General features: G+C 55.7%; 2 protein-coding genes across 3 annotated transcripts; one reads left to right on the top strand and one right to left on the bottom strand.

Moving 5' to 3' along the window:
• Positions 1-4,103: 4,103 nt before the first annotated feature.
• On the bottom strand, positions 4,104-8,400 carry B3GALT6 (beta-1,3-galactosyltransferase 6). The gene has a single exon (XM_023552169.2). It carries the CDS (start codon positions 8,398-8,400, stop codon positions 7,405-7,407), a length of 996 nt encoding a protein of 331 aa, XP_023407937.2. The 3' UTR covers positions 4,104-7,404.
• A 405-nt stretch (positions 8,401-8,805) lies between these two features.
• On the top strand, positions 8,806-25,487 carry SDF4 (stromal cell derived factor 4). Of its 2 annotated transcripts, none has more exons than XM_064281061.1 (7): positions 8,806-8,938; positions 12,736-13,092; positions 20,031-20,167; positions 21,072-21,185; positions 23,694-23,852; positions 24,186-24,361; positions 24,820-25,487. In XM_064281061.1, exons 2-7 carry the CDS (start codon positions 12,785-12,787, stop codon positions 24,994-24,996), a joined length of 1,071 nt encoding a protein of 356 aa, XP_064137131.1. In that variant the 5' UTR covers positions 8,806-8,938; positions 12,736-12,784; the 3' UTR covers positions 24,997-25,487. The 2 variants fall into 2 exon arrangements, with proteins under 2 accessions (XP_064137131.1, XP_064137130.1); XM_064281060.1 differs by lacking the exon at positions 8,806-8,938 and adding an exon at positions 12,236-12,468.
• The last annotated feature ends 525 nt before the right edge of the window (positions 25,488-26,012 follow it).

Here is a 26,012-nt window from a genome sequence, read left to right as displayed (position 1 = left end):
GCAGAACAAGGCCAAACTGCAGGGTTTCGATGCTCACCACGGCAGGAGCAGAGGCCCGGAGGTGGGCTGCCAGACCTTTCGTCACCTGCCCTTCTCCTGGCCTTCCCCCCCCCCCACTCTTCCCCCTGGTCCTCCGTGCGCACCAAACTGGATGCACCGTGCTGTCCTGGGACCGCCTTCCCTGAACCCACTCCCTTTGTTCTCTTCTGTCTGTGCCCCATTGCCCTGGTTCCCAGAATGGTGCAGGGGTGGTTGGGGGTGCCTGGGTCTGGTCCTGGCCTTGTCCTCAGCATGTGGGCCATGCCTGGCTCATGTGGGCTCAGGAGGTGCGTGGGGTGAATTAGGGGTGCCTGGCTATGAGTCAGAATTGACTCGATGGCACTGGGTTTGGGTTTGGGTTTGGTTTTGGTTTTGGTTGGTCCTCCACAGGGTTTCAGGCCAAAGCATTGAGTCCCAAGGGAGGAACGCCCACCCTCATCCAGGCTGGGGAGTTCCGAGGGATTCCTCTTTAACTCCTTCCCCCAAAGGCCTCAAGTTTTGGGTGATGGGCAGGCTCCCAAATCAGGGGGTGGACAAGGCTGTAACCAGCTCCTCATACCATCCCCATGGCAGGGTGGTTCTGGATCCTGGGGGAAAACAGGGTGTGAGAGGCCGTTTTAGTCATCTAATGCTGCTGTAACAGAAATACCACAAGTGGATGGATTTAACAAAGAGAAATTTATTCTCTCACAGTCTCATAGTCTAGTAGGCTACAAGTCCAAATTCAGGGCATCAGTTCCAGGGGAAGCCTTTCTTTCTGTCAGCTCTGAGGGAAGATCCTTGTCATCAATCTTCCTTTGGTCAAGGAGCTTCTCAGCACAGAGACCCTGGGTCCAAAGGATGTGCTGTTATCCTGATTCTTGTTTCTTGGTGGTAGCTTCCCCATGTCTCTCTGCTTGCTTGTCTCTTTTATATCTCAAAAGAGATTGATTTAAAACACAGTCTAATCTTGTAGATTCAGTCCTGCCTCATTAAAATAACTGCCACTAATCCCACCTATTTAACATCATAGAAGCAGGAGTTACAACACGTATGGAAATTGCATCAGAGGACAAAATGGTGGACAATCAAACAATGCTGGAAATTATGGACTAGCCAAGTTGACACACATTTTTGGGGGACGCAATTCAATCCATGATAGAACTCCATGGGAGGAGGGATCAGGGGTGCAGGCATGGGTAGAGTAGGCCCTAGTACACAGGGCTGGGTAGGGACTTACTTTGGGTGACCCCTGATCCAGCCAGTGCAAAGGTGGGGTCACGTGGCTGCAGTGTGGCCATGGGAGGGGGGCATTGCACTGCTCAAGGCAATGGGGTCAGAGTGGAGGGGAGGAGGGACATGGGGTGAGCTGGGGAGTGGCAGCACTATCATGTTATGGTTTTTGAATGTTCTCAAATCACGTACAATTCTGTAGTGCTCTTAAATCATATATGACTCTGTAATGTCACTTCAAGGAAATTACACATGGTGGTGCAATGGTTAAGTGCTCGGCTGCTAACCGGAAGGTCGGTAGTTTGAATCCACCAGCTCCTTGGCAGGAAAAAAGACCAGGCGATTTGCTCCCATAAAGATTACAGCCTAAGAAATCCTATGGGGCAGTTCTACTCTATAGGGTCGCTATGAGTTGGGAACTCACACAACAACGTCACTTTTGTAAAGATCTTAAGCCACAGATACATAAGTTACTTATAACATGTCTTAGAAGCAGAAAATTTCTGAACTCAGTCATAGAAAAATAGAAGTGACGTATGTGAAGAACGTGGTAAACAACCTTTCAGTTGATCTTGCTCCTGCATGCTGTAATAAAAGAAAATGTAACATAGTTTATCTTTGTAAACTAGCCTTGAGACATAAATCTAAACAATTTCCCTAACCTGTAACCTTGAAGATGCAACATTCAGCTAATCTCTAACCCTGGAGAGAAGACAATATATTTGTCTTTGATGTCACACTGGCCCTCATCACGTGAGGCCAAGATGAGGAATTCGCATATAAACCCAAGGCAGAGATGAAGCCTCCTTCTAAAGTCTGACTCTTTCCTAGGACTGAGACTCTGGACTGAGATTTTGTTTGCCACCTCCAACCTTGGACCCTAGCTACGAGGAATCTCTGTTGAATTTGAGCTGTAGTAAATGAATAATTTCTTTTATAAGAATCAGCACAAAGCTGGTTCCTGCGAGTCAGAGGTTAAAGACATCCCAAATGTCCAGCTTTTCTAAACTGCTATACCACTCCATCATCTCTAACATTAACTACTCCCTCTACCCTCAGTACTCTCCTTCCAGTCTTGGCATTCAGTAATTCTCGCAATATCTTACAGAACTCATGAGCTGTATCAAGGAAGTGGGTCACATGGTTGTGGAAGCTGGCAAGTCCCAAATCCAATGGGTCAGGCATAGGCTCCTCCCAGCCCACGTGGCTGCAGGGCCTGACCAATTCAAACTGGCAGGTCAGACCAGAGGGTGCAGCTCACAAGGCTTCAGAAGCTGGCGAATCAGGTCAAATGATAGGCTGAAGGTCCATGGGGCTGTGGAGGCTGGTGAATCCCAGAATCGGCAGGTCAGATGGCAGGCCACTGGCTCAAGTCCCAAGAACTGGAGGTTAGATGATCATGAATCAAATGCGGGACCCAGATGTAAAGAGAGAGTGGGTGCTACCAGGGCACCCACATATATATCTTGGATGCAGGCCACACACCAGGGAAAGGGATAACTTGAGTAAGGGTGGGACTTGAGTCATGCCCTCTGGCAAGGCTGTGACTCAGCATACACCCCATGCCAATCCTGCCTCGTTAACATGTAGAGGTTAGGATGTACAACACATAAAATGAAGGAAAACCATACAATACTGGGACTCATGGCCTAGTCAAGTTGACACATAACTCCAGTCATCACAGGTTCCATATACCTTAACTGCATAGTCTCACTCAGTCATTGTGTGGGAGTCACAAAGATCATGGTTAGAAGGACCACATTAAGTAATTCATTGCACTGCACATGGTTAAGCTTTCCTCCTGAGACCACTTGTACAGGTAAAACCTGAAGTCTAAGGAACGGGACTCTAACTATTGAACTAACATTGCAATTGTTAATTCTGATTCTCTGGTTCTAAATGAATGTTGTGAGGTCTACTGGTGTGCCTTGCCATGACTACCTTGCAATAAACTAAATGCATTTATGCATGACCTATTAATTACTAAGATAAAATCCTACATGGCAAGCATTGTCTCCAGATACGGTGGGGATCAGGAAGGGTTGGAGGAGCCTCTGGGACCCAAAAAGGGGTCAGTCTGCTGGACCAGCGTCTGGGGAGGGGGCTGGCGAGACCCTGCCTGGGACTGGGAGAGGATGGGGGAGAGGCTGTGGTGAGTGGGGCTTGAAGAGACCCCAGGCAGACAGTACCCATCCTGTCCCTCAAGGAAGAGGGTGGGTACCTGCAGAGGCCGCCTGACGGGGAAAGGGGCTGTTCCAGCTCCTGAGGCTGTGAGGGTTCTCCTGTTGGGGGCTGGGATGGGACTACAAGAGGAGAACTGGGTGGTGGTGGGGTGCCCATGTGAGATCAGGCTGTGATCCCTCCAAAGCCCTGTGTTTCCTCCTAGGACCCTAGAGGTTGGGGACGGACCACCGGCTGGCCGTGGCCTAAGGGTGAACACAGGAGACCCCTGCTCAGTCCTCTTGGCTCAACTGGGGGAGAGGGGGCTGCCTGCTTAGCCCAGGGCAGGTTAGTGGATGAAAATTAAGAGGAAAACCAGCCCATGGCTCCTGAGAGTAGAGCACTGAGGGGTAAGTTAGATTTAACTGGAGCTTCTTGTTCACTGTGCCTCCCAGGAGTCTGGGCCTTTTAGCTTATGTTCCCCGCCCTGGTGTGCTGGGCCTACACTCGGCCTGTCCACGCCCCCCTGCTGGGCACCAAAGCCCGAGATTCCTGCGGATTGTTGACCAATCTCAGGATTCGGACAGAGGCCCAGGGCGGATTGGGCCTCGGGAAGAATGGCTGGCTGTTCCATCAGACCCTGCAGACCCTGTGCTCAGACAGTTAGTCAGAGAGGGGGGAGAGGGTTGGCTAGCCCAGGCAACGTGGGTCCCATCTCAGCCTAAGAGGGCCACCCTGTACCAGGCCAGCTCACAAAACTCCAACGGAGGCCTCCCTGGTGTCTGCTCTGAGCCCTGGGGGGCAAGGGCTCAGTGACGCCTGGGGCTGGGAGAGGCCAGAGGCCAGAGTCCCAGTGGGTCCACCTGGAGTCAGGAGGTCAAAGGGCTTTGGGAGTTTGAGACCCATGGTTGAAGCCCACTGTGGACCTCCAGGTGGTGGGTGGGCAGGCAGGGACCTGTGGGTGGCTCTGAGAGGCACAGGTGCACAGCCCTCAGTGGGCCCAGGCTCAGACAGCTCTTTGTGCCTGTTGCAAGTCCCAGCAGGTGGCTGGCTAGTGGGCACCTGGCCATAGTCTTCCTCACAGAACAGTTGTGGCTACATGCTGGGTGCCAGGGGCTGAGAGCCTTACCTGAAAGACACAGGGTCACACTGTGCCCTGGGGGGTGATGCTGGTGGCTTCCTGGGAGAGGGGGACCAAGGGAAGCCATTGGCAGGGGAGGGTGCCAGAAACAGGAAGGGCGCAACCAGGTACCGGCGGGAGGAATCTGCAGCGCAGGTTTGGGGAGTCAAAACAAGAGCGAAAATTGGAGCTTAGGCAGGGGCTGGTGAAAGCCAGGCATTACACGGGTTCTGGTGAATTCTACCATCTCTAGGTTCAAGGATAAGCGGGCAACTGTGGGTCACAGTACACAAGGGGCACTCAGTGGTAACCAAGGTCACAACCAGGATAGTGATGTTGACAGTCACAACGCACAACACTGCACCCCCACGAAGATCCTTCAGGTTGCCCCTTACAGCTGTGACGAACCCTCCTGAGACCTACTACCACGTTAACCGCAGCACGATGTGAGTGGTCAGCCCAGGCTGTGGTATGTTGTTTTAAGATGTAATTTTTTAGGCTGAACAATATGAAATTTTTTTTTTGTGGGTCAAAACAGCTGCATACTGGCAATTTCCTGTGGTTCACACTAGTCCTAAAGCTTGCAAGGACCACAGGAAACGTTGCCGTCACTGGTTTAGGAACTTGTCTAATGGACTTTTTTTTTTTTTTTTTTTTAACTGTAAGGTGAATTTGTTTCCTAAACAATTAGCAAACACGTGCATGAATTTTAAAAAGTCCTACTTAAAGTGTTGTGGACATTTGCCCGTTTTCCGTGGTGGCTCACCTCCAGAGAAACAGCTCTGGCAGAACCAGGCTGTGATAAGAGTGAAATCTGAGAGTCCAGCCCTTGGACTGACTCCTGACTCTACTGCTGGCTGTGTGGTCCTGTCGGCCTTTCTAAGCACCCATTTCCTCATCTGAAAATCGAAGACCTGAATGCACCCGCTCCCCAGGTTATTCCAAGGCTCACACAAGGTATTCCAAGGGATGTCAGCCTGGGCTCTAAGATGGCCAGCAAAGAGCTCACAGCTTCTTGTAATCAGATCTGTTCAACCCCTACTGAGTAAAGGTGGGAAAAGCATCTCCGTCACGGGTCACAAAACCTCGTCCAAACTTCTTTACAGTCCAGGGCTTTATCCCGAGACTACTGGCAAGAAAAGCAATTGCAGATATTCTTCTGCCTTGAAACAAAAATAATCCAAACCTGATCTTATGCTCATGGCCTGAGAACGCCTAGGAACGGGCGGCGAAAATGCAAATCAGAACTTTGTAGCCCTTGTCCAATTCATATGGTTGAATAAATATTCTTAAATTTTTTGTCTGGAAGGAAAAAAAAAATTGCCCCAAAGTGGGAATACAAAGACTGGGGCAGGAATACAGCCCAGGTTACCCAGATAGAAAACACGAGTCAGAGTCTAAAACAAAACGCATGACAGTCACACACCACAGGAGACTGAAAGGCGCGTACTGTCTAGTTGTTCCCGGTGCTACTTTATTTTACTTTCGCAAGGACCATAGTGTTCACTTTTCACATTTAAGAAGAACAAAAACAAAAACGAAAAGTTGGCATCCAGAGCTTCTGAGGATGTTGGCATGTGCAAGAGGGTCGGTCAGGCAGAGCAAGTGAACGAGCTGTCTCTCAAACACCTACCAGCAAACACTGTTTTCTTAAGACAGAACTTGGGAAACCTCATCAACACTTTCCACAGCTCAGATTCTTGGAACGTGGACCCGGAATCCAAAGAGAAACACTCACTCAGTGTGATCGACACAGGTCCTGACAGTCCACACGCCATAAGGAAGCCTTAAAAGGCATCTTTTTAGAGAGACGTGGGGCGTGATTTATGTGTAAACTTAAAAGAGAAACGGAGTTTTAGAATTCTTTCAAGTTTAAACACACGCAGCAACGAAGCCTACGACTCAAGTTTTAAAAACAGATTAATCCACAAATTCCAAGTTCTGATATAAAAGTCTTTTCTTAAATAATTTAAAAAATACTGAGAACTACACACTCCCAATTTAAACTCTTATCTATACAAATTTACAGTATTTATAAATACATCACAGGCGAATGTTGAATTATATTTACAACAAATTCACTCTAAGGAGACACACAGGCCAAACTACCATTAAAGCTAATTAATACAAAACAAAATCAAATCCTAGACCTTGTACATGACAAACAATTCCAATAAAACAACGGTAATTTTGGCAAAAGCCGTTTTGGCTGCAACACGGGCAGGTCAGGAAGTACATTCCCTGTGGCCTGTGCTCTGTTCAAGGCAGTTTCTTAAGTGGATAGTGAGATGGGGGAAATGATTCAGTCCCCACTCCAGCTGTCTTGATTCTTTTGGTTCATGTTCTGCAAGTGCCTGCCAGCTCCAGTCTCAGGCTCCCCTCCCCTGCGGACAGGACGTTTTCACACCCAAAGCAGGGCATCTCCCAGGGTCCTGGTTCAGACTGGCTGAAGTCAAGGACATTGTAAGTGGGTGCAACGTGTTGCCCTGGTATCCCCTAGAGTCTCCCAGGCCTGAACAAGAACCTCTGGAGAACGAATGGCCACTGAGAGACACTCTCCTGGACGCAGCAGTTGGAGGTGGGGCCCAGGTGTTGTTCAGCGATGTTTGGCATTTGTTTGAAAGCTCTGCTGGTCACTGGATAAACCAGATGCCCCTCCACGGCTGGATTCATCCTGGAAAACCGGCCGGAACCTGTCAGCCACGCCAGCGAAAAGCCTGGGGGAGGCCACTGAAGGGCTTGTGGGGCTTTCGCAAACCCTCCTTCACCTAAGCTGCGTGGCCCACAAGCCCCCAGTGACCCTCCCTGCTCGTCGGGCCGGCGATCTACTCTCCAGCACCAGTTTTCAGTTGTCGCTCAGGGCCAGAGGCAGCTCAGGGGATGCCCTCCTTCCTCTGGCAGCACTGTGAGGGCGGTGCCGACCAGTCGTAGATGTATGAGAGGCGCAGCCGCACCTCCTCTTTGCAGAGGCGGCCCTCGCGCATCAGCGTTTGGTGCTTCTCCAACATGTCCTCCAAGCTCTGCTTGTGTGTCACCAGGTACTGGTTGCTGCAGCCGCGGGACTTATACTCAGTGTCGAAGCGTGGGTCGTGCTCACGCTGCACGTCCACAGGGGCCAACCAGGCGCCCAGCGACACGTCCTCGCTGTGCCACGCGCGCAGATACTCGCGGCTCAGCCGCAGGTAGTGTACTAGGTCGGCGGAGAGCACATAGCCACCTCCCAGCGCATAGGGCAGGTAGTAGTCGCAGAGCTGCCAGGCGCCCTCACGCCACCGGCCGCCGGGCTTGACGCGGCCGCGGCCGGAGAAGAAGCCCCAGTAGAGACGGCGGCGGCGCGGCGGGTCGCGTGCGCGCAGCTCGGCCACCATCGCATCCAGTCGCACAAATGAGTCGTCGTCCGCCTTGAGCACGAACTCAAAGGCCACATGCTCGTCCAGCCAGGTCAACATGGCCAGCACCTTGGCCGTCAGGTTCTCGTAAGAGTCGCGCAGGGTAGGCAGCAGCAAGAGGTCGCCGTGCCGCACCTGCTCGCGCTCCAGGGCGCGCAGCTCGTCGGCACCCAAGCCGGCCGTGCCCACCGCGAAACGCGCCCACACGTCGCCCGGGCCACCGCGCCGCGAAGCCGCCAGCCACGTGCTGCGGACGATGCTGCGCCGCTCCGCCGCCCGAGGCGCGCTGGCCACCAGCACCGCCAACAGGGCTGGGGTGGGGGCGGCGCGAGCGGCGGCCCCTACAGGAGGTGGGAGGCGGCCCGACCGCGGCCCCTCGACCGCGCAGCGAGCCAGGTACAGCAGGGCGGCGCCGCAGAGCGCCAGGCCGCTCAGGCCCAGCGCTGTCCGGTGCCGCCACGCCCGGCGCAGCAGCTTCATGGCGCCCGCGGCTGGGCCGGCGGCGGCGGCCGGCGCGAGTGCGCAGGCGCGGGCTCGGTGTACGGTGCGTGTGCGCACGGCGTCCTGGGGCGCGCGCCTCGGCCGGGCGCCGGCGTGCGGCCGCGGGGCCTTCTCTCAGGCGCCGAACCCCCGGAAGCGGCGGGGCAGGGCGCGAGGGGCCGCGGTCCGTGCCCTTCGGGGTGGCGGGAGGAGCCCCGAGTCCCGGACAGGGCGCTCGGAGGCCGACGAGCTAGCGGCGGCGGCAGCAGCCAGGGTTGAATTGGGTTCGGGAATCACGTGGCCTCGCACTCCCCTCCCATTGGTCTACCTCGGGAGCCGTCGCGCGACCGCTTCCGCCCGGAGGGAAGATGGTGGCGCTCGCGCCTCCGCAGTGACGGGGCACCACCCCGCGGCCCGCGGCCCGCGGCCCGCCTCCTCCCGGAAGAAAGATGGCAGCGGCCTGAGCAGAGTCCGGTTGGAGGCGTCACAGGCGCTCGCGGCTCCGCTCTTCCGATTCTGGGCAAGGAGAGGGAGAACGGTGAGTGAGGGGCCTCGGGCGGCCGCTGCGGACCCTAGGCCCAGCGTCCCTGAGGCTCGCTTCCCCTCGGGCCGAACGGCAAGGGGTGGGAGTTGGAGGCCGAGGCGGCTGCTGCCGCCGCTCGCTCTGTGCTGGGGGTCATCGTCCGTTGGTCAGTCCGTCCGTCGGGACGGCGGAGGCGAGGGAATGGGCCGCGGGGTTCAGCATCTGCATGACGCCCGCTGGCCGCCTTCTGGCAGGGAAAAGCCCGTACCTCCTCGTCCTGGGGGCGTCGTCCTGGCCCAGCACCGTCTCCGCGCCCGGCCCCGGAAGGTGGTCGCCGGGTCCGCGGTCGGTCTGGGCGTCGGGAAGAGGGGGCGGACGGGCGACTCGACTCCGAGCGTTCCCAGAGTCGGCAGGGCCCGGGCCGGAGGTGCCCGACGAGTGTCAGTTGTTGCAGCCGCCACGGCCCAGGAGCGACGCTAGCCCTGGAATAATTTTCTCCGGTCTTTGCGGCGGCTGCTCTGCAGAGGAGCTCGCGGATCGCCTGGCCCTGCCCTTCAGCTCGCTTCCCACCGCAACGTCCGACATTGTCTTTGTCAAATTTTACCAACGTCACACTGAATCTTAGGTCAAGGCAGAGTGATTACCAAAGGAGCGTGGTGAACCCTGGCACTGACCAGCGAGGTGACCTTGGGCAAGTGCCTTAGTTTCTTCATCTGTAAAATGTGGACGGTGAACCCTAGTTAGTACGATCTGGAGAAGACTGGAAATTTAGTATATAAAGCTCTTAACCGATATCCGGGTCAGTTAGTAATAGTTGTTATTAAAACTGACAACAAAACTTGTCAGAATGTGCGTTTGACTTTTTAACGGAACAATCTCCTGGTTACACTGGAGCGAAAACCCAGGCATGGCCAAGAAACATGGTCTCCACTTAAGCTAGAAACCCTGGCCTGGTGTTTCCAACATCTGTTCATTTAGTTGTCAGTTCCTATTAAGTGGTGGTAGCTAGAGCTTATTTGCTACTTGGTGGGAACCAGCACTTCCAGGGCATGGAGATTGGGTATAAATGAGACAAATTCCTGGCTCTTTGAAATCTGTCCTAGTGGGAGAGGCCGAGGATGAGGCAGTGAACAACTGACTGATGGGTTTAGGCTGCTCACTGATACAGTGAGTGGAGGAGAGAAGTTTCACTGGCTGAACTCCTGGTATTCATACAGTTATTTGGGGGGCACTTTTTGTGTAAAGCATCATGTAGATAATGATTCCCTGTAAATTCATAAAGATGAGTACGGTCAGGAATGGACTTTGCGTTTTCAAGAAATGAAGTGCAGTCTGTTTTGATGCACACGTGTTTTTATGACCACAGTGAGTGGAGTGACGTTGACACCAGGAAGTTCTCTTGGTTCTTATGCAACACTTCCCTGGCCAGGAGTGCTGGGATGGCAGGGATAGATTCCACCTTCAGCAGGAAAGGGGAAAGCCCTTGTCCAGGCTGTGGCTGTGGTGGCAGGAGCCGGTTAGCACTGAGCGAAGAAAAGTAAACTCAAGCACCTGTATCTGGGGCTCCCTGCCTTGGTGACCATAGACTTGTCCTCTCTGGGCTGGTGGCAGGCTGCTGTTCCCCCTCTGTCCACCTAACTAGCAGCCCCTAGCTCACAGCTCCACCTCTGTGTGTGTGTCCACTCCATCCTTTTCTCCTTAGTACCCCTCACCCTTCCAGCAGTCTCTGTTGAGTGCTTCCTGGACTGTCCCCTAGTCATCCCTGTGTCCACTAGCAACAATGGTTTCTTTTTGCTCCAGTTATAAAGCTGCATAGGTTTGAGTCATCTGTCCCTACTTCCCCACTCAAAACCAAATCTCCTGCTGTCGAGTTGATTCTGATTCATAGTGACCCTATAGGACAGAGTAGAATGGCCCCATAGTATTTCCATTTCCAAGGCTGTAAATCCTTATGGAAGCAGACTGCCACGCTTTTCTCCCATGGAGCAGCTGGTGGGTTTGAACTGTTGACCTTTCGGTTAGCAGCCAAGCAGGAGTCACCAGGGCTCCTTCCACTTCCCCACAGGCCCTGTGATTTTTAGTGTGTGTATCTTTTTTATCTAATGCTGTCATAATAGAAATACCACAAGTAGATGGCTTTAACAAAGAGAAGCTTATTTTCCTACAGTTTAGTAGGCTAAAAGTCCAACTTCAGGGCATCAGTTCCAGGGGAAGTCTCTCTCTCTCTCTCTGTCGGCTCTGGAGGAAAGTCATTGCCCTCAATCTTCCCCTGGTTGAGGAGCTTCTCAGACTCAGGGACCCCGTGTCCAAAGGACGTGCTCTGCTCCTGATGCTGCTTTCTTAGTGGTATGAGGTCCCCAAACCTCTACTTGGTTCCCTTTCCTTTTATCTCTTGAGAGATAAAAGGTGGTGCAGGCCCCACCCCACAGAAACTCCCTTTACACTGGATCAGGGAGGTGACCTGAGGTAAGGCTGGTGTTACAATCCCACCTAATTTTCTTAACATAAAATTATAGTCATAAAATGACGGACAACCACACAATACTGGCAATCATGGCCTAACCAAGTTGACACATTTTTACGGGGACACAATTCAATCCATGACAGGGTGCTTCAGCAGGACACAATGTTCCAGGGATGTGTGAAGCAGGAATGCCTGTGTTCTTTCACCATCTGGCGTCTGCGATGCTGGCCTGGTGCAGACAGCGTGGCTGTGCTGGACCTGGAGCTGAGGGAGGTGTGGTCCCTGCCCATGAGGGTCACGGGCTGTGACAGACAGTGCTTGGGTGGGGGGGTCACAGAGGTCATGATGGACAGCATTCAGGAGGTCACAGGGGTCACAGCAGACATGCTTGCCGGGTCACAGGTCACAACCAAGAGCACTCAGGGGTGATGGGTCATGACATGCTTGGGGGGGTCACAGGGGTCACAACAGAGTTGTGCTCAGGAAGTGGTTCCAGCGCAGACAACACAGAGGAGCCATGGTTGTGTGTGTGTGTGTGGGACAGGTTGGCAAGGACAGTCAAGGAGCTTTCCTAGGCCCTGGGAAGAGGGACACAGGCTGTCCTTGGAGAGTCAGCCACCACACATGTGAGATGGGCCCACTGAGAGAGGGAGACCTGTCACTGAGATCAGGTATTTGGGCTGAGAAGGAGACTAATGTGCAAAGAGGGGTCAACGCTCAAAGGAATGCTGTCGGGCAGGGGCAGGGCCAGGGGCAGGGAGGGTAGAGAGGACTGACTCATCGGGGAAGCAGGTGGTGTGTCTGCCTGTGCTTTGAAGACCAGCGAGCCATGCTGGGGATCCTCCATCCTCACCTTGCTGGCTCTGGTGGGGCTGTGTGCGCATGTGCAGGCTCGGACAGGTGGGGTGAGTGGGACCTTCCCCAGGGACAGGAAGGCCTGCAGCCACTAGCCAGGGGGACAAGCAGTGAACCCTTTGGGATGCATGAACGTGACCCCGCTAAGCAGCCAGTGGAGAACTGAGAAGGCAGCTGTAGAGGGGCAGAATCATTGTGGGAGGTGGAGCCTAAGTGGAAGACACAGGTGGGGAAGGGCAAGAGGTGCGTGGGGGTGAGGCCCCGCTGCCCTGTCCTTGGAGCTGGGACCACAAGTACATCAACAGGGACAGACTCCCTGGGGAGCCCTGGCCTTGTGTCCCTGCATAAACATGGCGTGTGGGCACAGGGCTGTCGCGACTGGTACAGAGAGCAGTGAGGATGTGGGGGCTTTGTCCCTGCAACTGCTGGGAGGCGAAACGCATGGGCACTGATCCTCGTTGTGACTCCCTCCTGTGCCCTCCCTCTTCTGCAGACTCTGCCCACAACTGTGGGTCGTCCTGGCACTGTCCCAGCTGAAAGTGATGTCTTGCCTGGTGATGGCGTCCCGGCTGGCTTCCCCCCGCAGCAGAGCTCTGTGCTGCCTCTGGCTCGTCCTGGCCTATGTGTCTGCACGACCTGCCAACCACTCGGCCGTCCGGGAGAGAGTGACCAACAGGGAGGAGAACGAGATCCTGCCCCCAGACCACCTGAATGGAGTGAAGATGGAGATGGATGGGCACCTCAATAAGGAATTTCACCAGGAAGTCTTCCTGGGCAAGGCCCGTGATGAGTTCGAAGAGGACTCAGAGCCACGAAGGAGCCGGAGGAAGCTGATGGTCATCTTCTCCAAGTAGGGGTGTTGGGGGGTATGGGTGCTGTGGGGCTGAGGGATTGTATGACCGTGGGGGCCAGACCCACCCTCATTCAGGGTCTGGTTCCAGATTTTTCCCTTGTCCCTGGCTCCTGCAGATCCCAGGTGTGGAGTCTGGGTCAGGAGCCCTGTCCCACCCTCCAGCCTGGCTCCCTCTCCCTATGGGGGACCCGGGCACCCAGCAGCATCCCTCATCAGCACTCAGTTGGGTCCTTTGTACCAGCCAGTGCACAGAGGGGCAGAGGTCAGACAGAGTGCAGGGACGGGGAATGGGTCAGGGGGTGATGAGAGAGCAGGGCTGTGTGGGGGTCAGGAAGGCTTGAGGATTGGCCCCAGGAGAGGGACAGTGTATGCTCTGGGCTCTTGGGGGAAGGGTGCTCCAGGAAGAGGACAGAGGCCCTCATGTGAGATGCCATTGGTGTTCCAAGATTATAACGAGGACCAAAAGCCCGACTCGTGGATCTGGTCGGAATCTAGTTGATTCATTCACATGGTGTTCCACGTGTGTGAGCACACACAGGCTGTATGCCAGAGCCCAGGCCCCCCAAGCACCTCCACAGCACCCTGTGAGTACCACCCTCCTCTGACTCTGCCTTTGCTCTGTGGCTGTGGAAACAGGCACCCACCCCCAGACAGGGAGCTGCAGGGACCATTAATCTCACCAGGTAAAAAACAAGCGCAACCTTCTGTCAGTGAAAGACCCCAGACACCTAGAGTCAGCTGGGGTGAGTGTTTCTCAGTCCCTTCTCTGCATGCAAGCACCTGCCGTCACTTACAGCTTTTATGAAATGTTATTGTCTGCACATTTCTTCCAGCTTTCAGTACCAGAAATAAGTAGAAAATTCCATTCCTCATATTTTAACAGTCACGCACTGTCCTAATCATCTAGTGCTGCTATAACAGAAATACCACAAGTGGATGGCTTTAACAAAGAGAAGTTTAGTGTCTCATAGCCCAGTAGGCTAGAAGTCCAAATTCAGGGAGCTGGCTCCAGGGGAAGGCTTTCTGTCTCTGTCGGTTCTGAAGGAAGGTCCTTGTAATGCATCAGTCTTCCCTTGGTCTGGGAACATCTCAGCGTAAGAACCTCAGGTCCAAAGGATGCGCTCTGCTCCTGGCGTTCCTTTCTTGGTAGTATGAGGTGCCCAACTCTCTGCTTGCTTCCTTTTCCTTCTGTCTCTTGAGAGATAAAAGGTGGTGCAGGCCACATCCCAGGGAAACTCCTTTTACATTGGATCAGGGAGGTGACCTGAGTAAGGGTGGTGTTACAATCCCACCCAAATCCTTTTTAACCACAGGTAGAGATTATGATTTATAACAGCAAAATCACAAAATGGAGGACAACACAGAATACTGGGAATCACGGCCTAACCGAGTTAATATACACATTTTTGGGGGCACAGAATTCAATCCATGACACATACTTCTTCAGTTTTTGGATTTGCATAAATGCTCGCTGGGAGAGGAGCGGCTGCTTGGGTCCGGTTGTTTGTGGTGTCCTTGTGTGGCTGATTTTGCCCACTTTTTTAAGTGTTTCTGGTAGATTCCTAGAGATGAGGTTGCAGGGCCAGGGGCCACGTGGTGCTGCTGTTGGAGCCGGATTGCTGCCCAGAGCCTTCTGGGTGCTGTCAGTCTCCTGGTGATGCCCTTTGTCTGCATCAGAAACTGTCGTTTAACTTGGTTTGTGGCAAGTTCTTACTTGCCAGAAAATTTTAATTTTTACGTAATCAGAGTGGTTAGTATTTTTTCTTTCTCTCTTTCTACCCATGTCTTGCCATGAGACCTTTCACACTAGGTTATAAGCCCAGTCCTCACTTTCCTTGTAGCGCTTCTGAGGTGCTGTTCTCACGTTTAGGTTTCTGGTTTGGAGTCGATGTCTGTGTAGGTGAGGCATCGTCTCTTCCTCCTGTGGGAGTCCTTCTTCCACAGCCTCTGGCCTAGTGGCGCTTCTGGCCCTGGCGCCTGGTTCTACACGCACGCAGATCTCGTGGTCTGTAGGGCCCGAGGCTACTGGGGATAGGGGTGCTGCAGGAGCCCGGGGTGGGGCTGATACAGAGGGACCACTGAGGATGAGGGCAGTAAGGTGGGGCCTGGGCTGATGCAGGGCTGCGTAGCTGGGAAAAGCTTTGGGAATGTAAAAATGGTGTGGGGGTGGTGTCTGACCTCTCCTGATTTCACAAGGGGAAGGAGAATCAAGATCAACAGCCCAAGGCTGATTCCTATGAGGCAGAGGTCAGACATGCTTCCTTTTGTTGCCGTCTTTACCAATTCTCATACCCACCGTCTCTCCCGCGGCACTCTCTACCTCTCTCCTGAGTTTGGTAATTCACTGCAATGGCCACACAGAACTCACAGACAATCCTCATGATTATGGGGTTTATTAGGGAAGTAACAGTTACAGTTCAGGTTCAGGAATGCTCAGGATACAGTCTTCCATCCGGACAGCCTCTTCTCAGGCGGGCCTGCAGGCAGGCCTCTCTCTGGCCCCTCAGCCTCTGCCCTGCTTGGCATGTCATTAAGCACTTATCTACTGATAAGTGTTCCCTGGCACCCCACTCTGCCAGTAAGCCACAGCCCAAAGGCACTCAGCTCTAGCTTCTTGGGTTACAAACCTAGCTCTCCCAAGTACCCGGAGGCACCTTACTCCTCCGGCCTGAAGACACTAGCTTTCTTGCTCAATGGGCTGGGAAACCTACTGCACTGTCTCCTGCCAGTCTCTCCTGCCTTTGCTGCTGCTGTTTCTCTGCTACCTCTTCTCACCGTCTTTAGGGTTACAACTCTCTCTGTCTTCTGGTTCCAGGAGCTTCTCAGCACAGGGATTCCAGGTCCAATGGACACGCACAGCTCTTGGCTCTTCTTCCTTGGTGGTGGTGAGATCCTCTTCCCACCTCTGGGATGACTCATTTTAAGCCCAGGGGGATGGCAAAATTGACCAATCCCCTTGGAGGGCCACCATTACCTTATTTATATAGTCCCATTCAATCACTTGGGTGAGAGTTATAAGACCATGGCAAGAAAGGTCATATAAATGCGGTCCATCGAACCACAGGGAGCCCCGCTTCCAGTCCTGCTCTCTGCTCCTCAGTGTCCCTGTCTACAAGGTAGGCGTGGTGAGAGCACTGGCCTGGCTGTGGCCTGCCATGTACATGTCTCCCTCTTGTGAACTGGGCCACTGTAGGATTCGAGAGGGAGGATGTGTCTGACTTGTGCTCCAGCGTGGCTCCTCTGGCTGTATATGGAGAGTGGAGGAAGGGGCATGGGGTCTCGGGAAGGCCTTCTGTGGCAGTGACCTAGGGTCACGGGGCAGTGGTGGGGACAGTGTGACACAGTCAGGCCCTGGGCTTGTTCTGAAACAGGGTGGCAAGCTTTATTGATGGGTTGGGGTTATTGCATATGAATACCCAGATTTGGCCTGTGCAGCCAAGAGGGTGGCAGCGTTTGGCAGTGTGGGGCAGGCTGGGGGCCAGCGTGGATGCTGAGTCTTGAGTTCAGGGCCTACCAGGCTGGAGGCAGGTGTGAACATCCTCGGTGTGTGGAGTATAGAGAATGGACAGGAGAGGACTAATCCCTGGCCCAGCGGCTTCAGAGGTCAGGGAGAAGAGGATCCAGCAAGGAGCTACTGCCAGGGAGGGGAGAGGGTGTTGGGGAGCTGGGCGAGGACAGGGTATAGGAGATGGGGGGCCCAGGGGAGAGGGTGTCAGGGAGCCAGGTGAGGATGGTATGCAGAGGAGTTCAGGGAGCCTAGGGAGGCATGTTGGGAAGCTGGGTGAAGTCAGGGTGTGGGGGGAGGACCCAGTGGAGGGGTGGTGGGGAGTCAGGTAAGAGCGGGGTACACTGACTTGCATGCCCTTCGCGAGTGCCTTGCGCAGGTGACGTTTCCACGTAAATAAAGCCGTTTGGGCTTCCTGAGTCCTCTTGGCTGCAAAGGGGAGTAGGGTTTTGCTGCTACTGGTTTCAGACCCACAGAAGAAAGAAACCAGAAGCAGCCACCAGGGGGCAGGGCTGCCTCTCCTTGGAGGTCAGGACGGGGCTCCTGTCTCCTGGATGGAGCTGCCCTGATCTCTGCAGGCACTCAGTGCCCCAACCAGCTGGGCTCCTCAACAGCACACATGGGCCCCCAGACGAGGCTTTCTGGGGGTCAGGGGATGGATGGAAGCCGAGGGGAAAGGGTCCTGCCCTAAGGGTGTTGGGGTCAGTGGAGGTGTGTGGGGGAAGACACCCTGGGCTCCTACCTTGGAGCAGGGGGATGGGACTTCCTCTGGAGCGAGCCACCCAGGGGGTTCCCTGTCTGGCCGGTGCTTCCAAATGCCCAGGTGTGCAGACCTGCCCTGTACCTGGGGAGTGGCATGGGGTACAGGTGAGACTGGAGGCCAGAACCAGACACACCAATCCCTGTGTTGCTGCCTGTGTGCCCGATTCTGGTCTGGGAGCCATGGGCAGGGGGGCCACAGGGCCTGGAGTGCAGACAGGGGCCCTTGTAGGAGATCTCCGTTCATTTGTCTGCCCTTGAACTGGGAGGAGTGGGGCTAATGGGATGGGGATAGTGGTCAGGTGGCTTAGTGGGGGTGGGGTTAGCAGAGGGGGGAGTTAGTGGGAGGTGGGGTCCACAGAGGAGTGGGGTTAGCAGAGAGGCAGGTCTGGGGCAGGGGAGGCGGGTCTGGGTGGGGTTATTGGCAGGTCAGGTCAGTGATGGGAGCTATGGCTGCTCCTAACTCCAGCTGTGCACTGTGCTGACCCTGGGGTTCAGCACACACTGAATGCCCCAGTGTTTACATCCTATGTAGCCATGGTATGTTCGTCACACAGAGAAGCTGACTGTGTGTGTCACTGTCAGTTCCACTCCAGACTCACTCAGATTCAGGGCTTCTTCACTGACGTCTCCTCCTGCTCCAGCACCCCATCCGGGACCCCCTGTGCTCAGGGTTGGGTCTCCCGAGGTTCCTCTGACTGGGCAGGTTCTCAGATTCTCCTTGTTTCACAGCCCTGGCTGACTGAGAGTGCTGGTCCGAACTCCGTGGAGTGTCCTTGAACCTGTCTGGCGTGTTTTCTCCTGATGAGCCTGGGGCTGTGGAGTTTTGGGAGGGTGTGGATGCTGAGTCTTGAATTCAGGGCCCATCAGGCTGGAGGCAGGTGTGGACATCCTTGGTGTGTGGAGTGTAAAGTTTGGGGTCGCATGGATCATCACTGAGAGAACAGACGAGAGAGGACCAAGCCCTGGCCCAGCCGGCTTCAGAGGTTGGGGAGAAGAGGAGCCAGCAAAGGAGCTGCTGCCTGGGAGGGAAGAGGGTGTCGGAGAGCTGGGTGAGGACAGGGTGCAGGAGATGGGGGACCTAGGGGAAAGGGTGTTGGGGAGCTGGATGTGCCCTCTCATCATGTTGAATTGGGGTGCAGGACACCCACGTGTCACTGATGTGGCCACTTTGGCCACTTGGTTAAGGTCGTGTCTGGCATGCGCCCCCTTTTCCTGGTCTTTGGCCGGCGTCCCTGAGTCGTGCCCAGCCTGAGGGGTGGGAGTTAAGCCCCACCTCCTGCAGGGGGAGGGGCATCATCTATGTTCTTTGAAATTCTTCTGTAAAGAGGCCTTTTCTTCCCATTTGTTTATTTACTAGTTTACGTCATTGTGGACTCATGGTATGCGCACGTGCTATAGGTCATCACTTGGCACCGTGTCAGGTACAGTGTTGCTCCAACTTTGGCTGTTGGGGGCTCTTTCCGGATCGGCTCTAATGTCCCTTTCACAGGCCCCCTTCTCTTGTCTCTTGAGACTCCCTCACTTTCTTATACTACAAGACCTCCAAGCTCATCTTGCACTTCCCCTGCCTGGCCCCAGGACCAGCCGTTTCTCCAAGGAGCCTGTGATGGACGAGGGTGTTGGAAGACAAGATCTGGGTGCCAGGTCTGCTCTTTGCTGCAGGGGTGCCAATGCTTCTAGGCCCTCCCAGCAAACAACCTGACAACCCATGTGTTCACACCTGTCCACAGTTGTTTCTGTATGCTGATCTGTGTCTGTTAACAGTTCAAACCCATGTCTGCAGCCCACACCACCAGCTCACCCTGGCTCCTTTGTTTTCTGCATGAGCTTGTCTGTGTCTGTAGCTTTCCTTCTCAATGAGCTCTGAGTCACATTTTTAGGTGGGGATGCTGGGAGATGGTTTCTGCTCTGCGCAGTGTGTGTTGCTAAGGTGGCTGAGGGGTCCTGCCCCCTGTGCTCTGCCCTCAGGGGCACGGGGACTGTACTACTGATGGGGGCTCGCTGGGTTCAGTGCCACGTGGGACCAAGAGGCTGCCAGGATGTTGTGATGCACAGTGGGAGGCCACAGGGGTAGCAGGCTTGGCTTTCCTCAGGGGCATGTGTTAGGCCCCACGGTCCACCAGGGGCACTGCCGTGTGTTCGAGGAGCCCCATGGCAACGTGTTCAGTGTGAGGACTGAGGCCTGTGCACTTTTAGGAACATGGATGGTGGGGCCCCCTCCTCCCCACAGAGGACAGTGCTGTGACCTGCAGGTCTTCCTGCCTGAGCTGGCCAGCGCCTGCCTCTGGACCGTGTCCCTGTGGACATGATTTTGGTCTCCTGAGTCTCTTTTCTCCAAACCCTGTAACTTCACATGTCCCTGAGGGGTTTTGTGTGGTCAGGTGTCTGCATCGAGTAAGGTAAAAGTGCCAGGAATGTGATGTGGAAGTAGCAACTGGGTGACTGCCACTCATGGTGGGGGGATGACAGTCCACTCATTTCTCAGTGTGTGGGGATCCACTCACCTGCTGTTTGTCTGGAGACGGAGAGGAAGTTCCACACCCAGTGGCAGCTGCAGACTGCACTGCCTGCCCTCTCCCTGCCCTATCTCACCCCTCCTGTCCCCGCCCCAATTTCGTCCCCCCTGATGTGCCTGGAAGCCAAGGCTGACACACCTGCCCCCACACAGGGTGGACGTGAATGCTGACCGCAAGATCAGCGCCAAGGAGATGCAGCGCTGGATCATGGAGAAGACGGCTGAGCACTTCCAGGAGGCCGTCCGCGAGAACAAGCTGCACTTCCGCGCTGTGGACCCCGACGGCGATGGTACTGCAGTGGGGAGCTCCTGGGGACATGTGTTTACTCAGCAAATGCCACTGACAGCACCACAGGGCCCGGCGGTTCTCAGCTGGAGGAACACAGTGAACCAGCCCCAGACCTTGCCTGGGGGCTCCTTCATGTCTGGCAGGGCGGGGTGGGGGGTGTCTCATGGCTGTGGGAAGTTAGGGTCTCACTGAGGGGCAGGCAGGGCTGCGCTCCCCTCGGTTGCAAAGTCTGAGTTCACGCAATTTCCTACAGGGCCTGTTCTAGGACTGCATGTCCTGTCATTCCTTTCGGGTCCTGACCTGCTGGCCCTTGGACCTCCCTGGGAGCTTGGCCAGGCCCTGTGGGAGCAACAGGTGCTCTGGCTACCTGGCCTGTCTGGGGGCACTGGGGTCATCTCAGGGAGTGAAAGCACACAGTGTTTGGACACTTGGGACACACAGCTGGCACTGAGTGTGACAACTCATTTGATGCCCAGGGTTGAATGGCAGGGAGGGGCTGGTCATGAACTGCCATTTGGGTGGACACCCTGGCTGGCAGGTGGTGGCAGTGGGTTCGGGGGTTTGGGCTCTGCCCTTCACACCACAGCCTGAGTGGAGAGCTTGGAGCTGGGCGCTTGGAAGTGTTTGGTCTCCCAGCTGCGTGTAGCACCAGGATTTTTAACAGATGTCTTAGAAAATTAGGTCTCTTTTCAAAAACTGGAGCCCTAGTGGTACAGTGGTTAGGAGCTTGGCTGCTAACCAAAGAAATGGGCATTCGAATCCACCACCTGCTTCTTGAAAACCCTATTGGGTAGTTTTACTCTGTCCTATAGGGTTGCTATGAGTTGGATTCGCCTCTCAACAGCAACAGGTTTGGTTTTCAAAAGTGGAGCGTTCGCTTCCTAACGCATGTGACCACTCTGCAGGCCGCGTGTCATGGGATGAGTACCAGCTGAAGTTCCTGGTAAGCAAAGGCCACAATGAGCGAGAAATTGCCGAGAGGATAAAGAACAACGAGGACCTAAAGGTGGACGAGGAGAGTGAGTCCAGGCGCTGGCTGCGCTTTGCGGGGGTTTCCCTCAGGTGTGGGCCCGGCAGCTAGGACCCCTGGATAGCATCTCCAGCTGCAGAGGGCAGGCTTGGAGGGTGTTCCCCTGTGTGTGCGCATGTGTGTACATGCATGTGCGTGTGTTTATCTCGTGTGACATGTAGGCATGCTGGGTGTCAGGCTGTGATGAGACTGTGGTGTCAGATATGACCACCATGGGTGTGGCAGGGTGGACAGGTGGTGACAGGCCGCGTCAGTATGGGTTCTCAGGTACAAATCATTGTTTGATGATGCAAACTCTCCATGAAGAAGCTCGTAGTGTGGACATGCACTCTGACCCAGTTGGGCCAGCTGGGCTGCACTTGGAGGTTGGAGGTTGGGTAGGGGCTGGCCAGGGTGCAAAAAGTGCAGTCCCCAGGCAGTGAGAGCAGCCTGCAAAGGCCTTAGGTGCTGCGAGCTCTGCTAGGGGGTGCGGAGCGGGGAGGAGGGGGAGCGGCCTGGGTGCCTCTGCCGAGTTTGAACTTTTGGGGAACAGGAGGCAGAAGGTGCCAGAAGCAGCTGCGTGAGACAAGAGCTAAATAGAGGTGCTGACCGAACAGCAGACAGGTGGTGGGGGCAGGGAAGGCTGGGAGAGGCCCAGAATCCTGGGCCTTCATGGGGTACAGGGCCTGGAATAGCTCTTTACATTGCGTCCTGCTGCCTGGACACCTGTGGCTTTGTGGGGCGAGGGGGGCAACCAGAGGCGGCGTGGGTCGGGCCCTGGCTGTAGTGTATCAGATGTGTTGCCCTGGGGGACCGGGACTTGCGGGCAGCCCTTCCCGATTCCTCCTCACTGCCCGGTGCTAGACTTCTTCGTGCTAGACTGGGGGAGGGTCCTGTCCACAAGGGGGTCCTTTCCACGGGGGGATGGGGGTTGTGACATTCACAGAGCTTCCTCTGTGTTTGCGCAGAAGGAGCCTGTGGAAAGTTTATTTCACCATTCCTGTAGTCATATCTAGAAACTGGGTTTTCCTTTGAAACAGTCTTCTCCCTAAAGCAACGTTGCACGTGAAAGAAATTGAAAGGAACAAAAAAAAAAAGTTGTTTTTTTTTGTTCTCGTAAATAGTTGAGTCAGCCTCCAGAGCGCACCTCCACTTCTCATGAAGAGTAAACAAACAGCAGGGGTGTAGCCCTGGGCCCCTGCGTGAGACACTTCCTCTCCCTGCTCCCTGAGTCCCCCCTTCTCTGGGTGACCCCCCCCCCCGACTGGCTGTTCCCTGAGACCCTTCCCCCCTGCTCCGAGACCCTCCCCTCTACTCCCTGAGACCTTCCCCCCGTTTGCTGCGTAAGACTCCCCCCTTGCCCCCAAGGCTTCTTTCTGCCTGAGAGAGACCAGTGAGCCGCACAGGCCTGGTGCCCACAAGTCTGCATGCTCCCGCTGCCGAGACCCTCGACCTTGTGTGGGTAGAGGGATGGGGGTGGGGAGTGTGGGTGGCAGTGAGGGGATGTTGTCCAGGGGACAGTGTCAAGGGCCTCTGGGCCCCTGGCCAGCCTGGATGGCAAACTACAGGCGGGGGGCTGGTGAGGCTTTGTGACGGAGAGGGGAACGAGCAGAATGGCCCCTGACCCCAGCTGAGGCGCTCTCACAGCTGTCAGTGCGGGGAGCCTACCCTGTCAGGCCTGGGCACCCCAAGGAAGAAGCGAGCAGGTGCATAGGTGGCAGTCAGGCAGTCAGTGAGACCCAGCGGCTGCCCCAGGGATTGGATGATAGGAATGGCGAGCTGGAGTCCGGTGATGGTCAGGGGCTGCCTCAGGGACAGTTCTCCATCAGGAGCCTCATTGAGTGATTCGACTTTGGAAGGGCATTAGCTTGAAAGCACAGAATAGAGCAGACTGGTGACACCGCAGATGCGAAGTGACATGAAAAAGAATAAAGCAAAATGGGCTGAGAGTGACCGAGGGTGGTCAGCAAGGCCCTGGGCGGGGACCCTGGCTAGAGGTGGGAGGGGATGGAGGGAGGGAATCACGCTGGGCATGCAGTGACCTGTGTGCGGTCACCCCACAAGTGTCCACCCTATGTGTAGTCACCCCACGTGCACCCACCCTGTGTGTAGCCACCCCACAAGCATTCACACCAGGCCTGTGGTTATCCTGAAAGTGTTCACCCCAAGCTACATTTACCCCAGGCCTGAGGCCACTCTGCGTTAGCCAGCGCAGTCACCCCGCCTGGTGCGTGATTGAAGGCATAGGAGGGTCTTGGTTCTAGCAGGAAACCTCAGGCAGCCCTTCCCACCAGGTCCGAAAGAGAACAGCCCTGCAGAAAGTTCCCCCAGGCAGTGAAGGGCTGTGAGTTCACTTGGCCCTGAAGCCCTGTCGTTGGCCCGAGAGGCCTAACTCCCGAGGCCCTGCTCATATCACCTGCTGTGTCTGGCCTGGTGGTGCCTAGCCATCCTAGTGTCCTGGCCCACGGGCAGCGTCCTGTGCAGTTTGCCAAGGTTCTCACAAGACGGCACCTCTCAGCACAGGAAGTCCTGGAGAACCTCAAGGACCGCTGGTACCAGGCGGACAACCCCCCTGCGGACCTGCTGCTGACTGAGGAGGAGTTCCTGTCTTTCCTCCACCCGGAGCACAGCCGTGGCATGCTGCAGTTCATGGTCAAGGAGATTGTACGAGACCTTGGTGAGGCCGCGCAGGGGACTAGGTGGGGCCCTGGGCTGAGGCGGGGCCTGGGGCTGAGGTGGGGCAGCCTGTGCTAGGGCAGCCTGTGCTAACCTCCATAGTTGGGGCTTTGCCATCTGCGTGGTGCTGATCCTCCTCCCCAGGTAGACAGGCAGGCAGGCGTGAAGTCTGAGATGGCCTTGTGGCCTCTACCTAGGCTGCACTATGACATGACAAGGAGACCCAGGCATGCAGAGCCTGTCTAGCAGTCCCCCACGTACTCTGCAGCCCCCATCTGCCCCATGGCCCCCCACGTGCCCTGCGGCCCTGTGCTCACATGCCCTCGCCCTGCAGACCAGGATGGTGACAAGCGGCTCTCCCTGCCTGAGTTCATCTCCCTGCCTGTGGGCACTGTGGAGAACCAGCAGGCCCAGGACATCGATGACAACTGGGTCAAAGACAGGAAGCGAGAATTTGAGGAGCTGATAGATGCCAACCATGATGGGATTGTGACCCCAGAGGAGCTGGAGGTGGGACCTGGGGGGGCCACATAGGGAGGTGGGGGACACAGGACCACCTTGGGGGAGTGACTGCATGGGGGTAGGGAGGGGCTGTGCTGGGATGGGGTGAGCATCCCTGGTGGACTGCATTGGCCCTGGGGTGCTGCCCTGGCTTGGGGCTGTGTGTCCCTGAGAGACCCTGTTGGGGTCTGGGCACTCAGGCAGCCCCCGGCTCTCCCGGGAGGGTGTCCATGCTGGGGGAACAGGAGGAGCGGCCTGCTGGGGAGGCAGAGATGAGCCAAGTGCAGGAGGGCTGGGTGGCTCCATTCCCTTGGTGGTGGCACTGGGCTGTGGGGCCAGGCTGAGAGTGCCTGCACTCAAGGGTTGGCATCTGCGGGGTGCGGTAGTCGCAGAGTGGGGGCAGCACTAGCGGGACAGCGTGGGCCCTGGGCTCTGCCTTGCTGACTGCCTCGCGGCATCCGTTGCAGGAGTACATGGACCCCATGAACGAGTACAACGCCCTCAATGAGGCCAAGCAGATGATCGCTATTGCTGACGAGAACCAGAACCAGCACCTGGAGCCCGAGGAGATCCTCAAGTACAGCGAGTTCTTCACGGGCAGCAAGCTGGTGGACTACGCCCGCAGTGTGCACGAGGAGTTCTGATGCCCCATGAGGCTGCACGTCTGGCACCAGGTCCAGACAGTTCTGACGCTAACCCAGCCTGCGCTTGTGGCCATGGCTGCAGGTGGTGCCTTCTGGGACCTTCTCCCCCTCCCGTCACACCGAGACAGGCCTGCAGGCCGATCATTAAAGATTTGCTGACCCTGCAGAGCCCTGTGCTGTGTCCTGGGCCTGAGGCCCCTCTGGGCTTCCTTCAGTCCTTGCAGCTTGGACGTCTCTTCTCACACTGAGAACTGCCTCGGGGCCCACTGAGGCTGTTTCTGCCCATGGAGGCTCCACAGCACCTGCTGCTCCCACGTCTCCTTAGAAACAGATTAAGAAGCCAGGGGGATGCTGGGGGATCACCAGCTTCTTTCTGCACGGACGTGTCAGAACTACCCACACCGGGCAGTGCAACCTCTGAGGAGATACAAAGTTTATGGTGACAAGAATCATTAATTTACTTTAAAATATAGTTGTTTTTTTCTCCCAGATTTATTCTTTCAGTGAAAAAGTGATGGTTTTTGTACTGTAGCTGGTAGTTCCCACGGAGCAAGTGGTGCCAAGGAGCAGCAGGGGCTCCTGCAGCTGCTGAGTGGCATTCAGTGTTGGGTCCAGATGTTGCTTGTTGGGGAATCCCGCACGAGCGGCAGCGTTGGGAGGCCGCCTGCTGAGAGGTGCAGCCTCTGTCTCTTGCAGGACCGTGTGGGGGCCTGGCTGGCCGGGGCTGTGGCACATATGCATCTGACCGGCCCCCCCCCAGGAATGTAGGTGGCCCCAAGCCCTGCGATGCCACTCAGGGTGGGAGCCAGCCAGAACTTGGTCTGCTGTGTCCGAGGGGCCTGCCCCACAGGTTGCCACCCAGACCCCACAAGCTGGCCTTTTAGGGTGTCAGTGGCAGAACCCACTGGGTGGGGACACTGGAGCCTGTTTCCTGTAAACAAGCAAGAGGCTGAGGGAGGCTTTCCATACTGAGGCTGGTGCAGAGTTTGGGCAAGTCCATGGGGACAGTTGTGGCG

This window comes from Loxodonta africana, chromosome 3, assembly GCF_030014295.1.
Source record: "Loxodonta africana isolate mLoxAfr1 chromosome 3, mLoxAfr1.hap2, whole genome shotgun sequence".
NCBI lineage: Eukaryota > Metazoa > Chordata > Mammalia > Proboscidea > Elephantidae > Loxodonta > Loxodonta africana.
This window is presented reverse-complemented; position numbering and strand designations above follow the sequence as displayed.

Excerpts from the sequence above, each read along its gene's own strand:
- B3GALT6 (XM_023552169.2), bottom strand. The coding sequence starts at position 8,400 with ATGAAGCTGCTGCGCCGGGCGTGGCGGCACCGGACAGCGCTGGGCCTG.
- SDF4 (XM_064281060.1), top strand. The coding sequence starts at position 12,371 with ATGAACGTGACCCCGCTAAGCAGCCAGTGGAGAACTGAGAAGGCAGCT. Across the intron at positions 21,186-23,693 it reads CCTAAAGGTGGACGAGGAGA|CACAGGAAGTCCTGGAGAAC; the intron begins GTGAGTCCAGGC and ends GGCACCTCTCAG. Across the intron at positions 23,853-24,185 it reads GGAGATTGTACGAGACCTTG|ACCAGGATGGTGACAAGCGG; the intron begins GTGAGGCCGCGC and ends CTCGCCCTGCAG.